Genomic DNA, 1228 nt, shown 5'->3' on the forward strand with positions numbered 1-1228 from the left:
GGTGGGTGTACACTGATTATTTTGAGTGAAGTAGGTACCTCTCCATTAGAACAACCCCCCTCCCCCACCCCCATGAACCTGGAGCGCCAGATCAACGGCGTCAGCACCTACCCCGTCCAGGGCGTACGACTCCATGAAGGCCGCCATGCCCTCCTGCTGCCAGATGGTGTTCCACCACTGCAGCGTGACGTAGTCGCCGAACCACAGGTGGGCGAACTCGTGGGTGATGACGCGGAGGGACTCGGCCAGGCGGTCGGCGGCCGAGAGTTCGGACACGAGGAGCATGTCCTCCCTGGGGATCACGGCGACATGAGTTTAAGGCGATAACGATGTGTGTGTGTGTACTTGGCTAGGTGGAGGGAGGGGGGCTTACTTGAATGTGATAAGTCCCCAGTTCTCCATGGCGCCGGCAGGGAAGTCCGGGATGGCGACCAAGTCGAGCTTCGGTAGCGGGTAGGCGACGCCCATGAAGTTCTCCAGGAACCTCAGGAGCTTGGGCACCACGGTGCGGGCCTCGGTCACGCCGTTCTCGGCTCCCTCGCGGACGTAGATGTTGATCTTGTCACTGGTCGTGTTCACCTTCTTCAGCTTGGACACGACGAAGGCCACGAGGTAGGTCGGCATCTCGGGGGTCCGCTTGAACGTCACCCACCGGCGGTTGCCGATCGTTGGGCTGGTGAGGGCGGAGCAAAGGCGTGTGAGACGCGGGCCGTCGCTTGACCTGGAGGCTGGCCTGGACCTGGAGCCTGACCTGGAGCCTGGCGGTGGCCGGGGTGCGTACTCACTCGTATTTGGAGGGCTCACCCACGGGGGGCATGTTGGACAGCGCGATCTCGTCGTCTAGCTTGGCCACCGCAATGTCGAAGGTTGCGCGGTACAACGGCTCGTCGAAGCAGGGGAAGGCCTTGCGCGCGCTCGTCGCCTCGAAGTGCGTCGTCGCCATGTACCTGAGGAGTAGACGGCGGAGTTCGCAGGTTTGAAACACGAAATCCACGACAGTATGCGCGTTCTCTTTCTTTACTTACTCGGTCGTCCCGTTAACTTTGTACGAGCTGACATAGAAGCCGTAGTTGTCCATTTTTAGCGGACTCGAAAACGACATCGACAAGAGATACTCGTCGCCCATCTTGGCTGGATTGTTCAAGTAGATCGTAAAGAACTGCTTGTCGTCGTTGCTAAACACTGGGTCTTTAGGTGACAGGTGAGATGTCTTAGTCGCGGTGTCGAC

The 1228-nt window shown here is 59.5% G+C and overlaps 1 protein-coding gene across 1 annotated transcript; it reads right to left on the reverse strand.

Annotated features, from left to right (window-relative positions):
- Positions 1 to 68: 68 nt before the first annotated feature.
- LOC127752231 (uncharacterized) lies at positions 69 to 1222 on the reverse strand (the record flags this gene model as incomplete). Its single annotated transcript, XM_052277008.1, has 4 exons — positions 1026 to 1222; positions 786 to 947; positions 374 to 673; positions 69 to 292 (listed from the first exon to the last, which is right to left on the reverse strand). Coding segments are annotated over exons 1-4 (787 nt in total), but the record flags the coding sequence as incomplete, so codon positions are not given.
- Positions 1223 to 1228: the final 6 nt, after the last annotated feature.

This window comes from Frankliniella occidentalis, unplaced genomic scaffold, assembly GCF_000697945.3.
Source record: "Frankliniella occidentalis isolate FOCC.00 unplaced genomic scaffold, Focc_3.1 Scaffold5409, whole genome shotgun sequence".
NCBI lineage: Eukaryota > Metazoa > Arthropoda > Insecta > Thysanoptera > Thripidae > Frankliniella > Frankliniella occidentalis.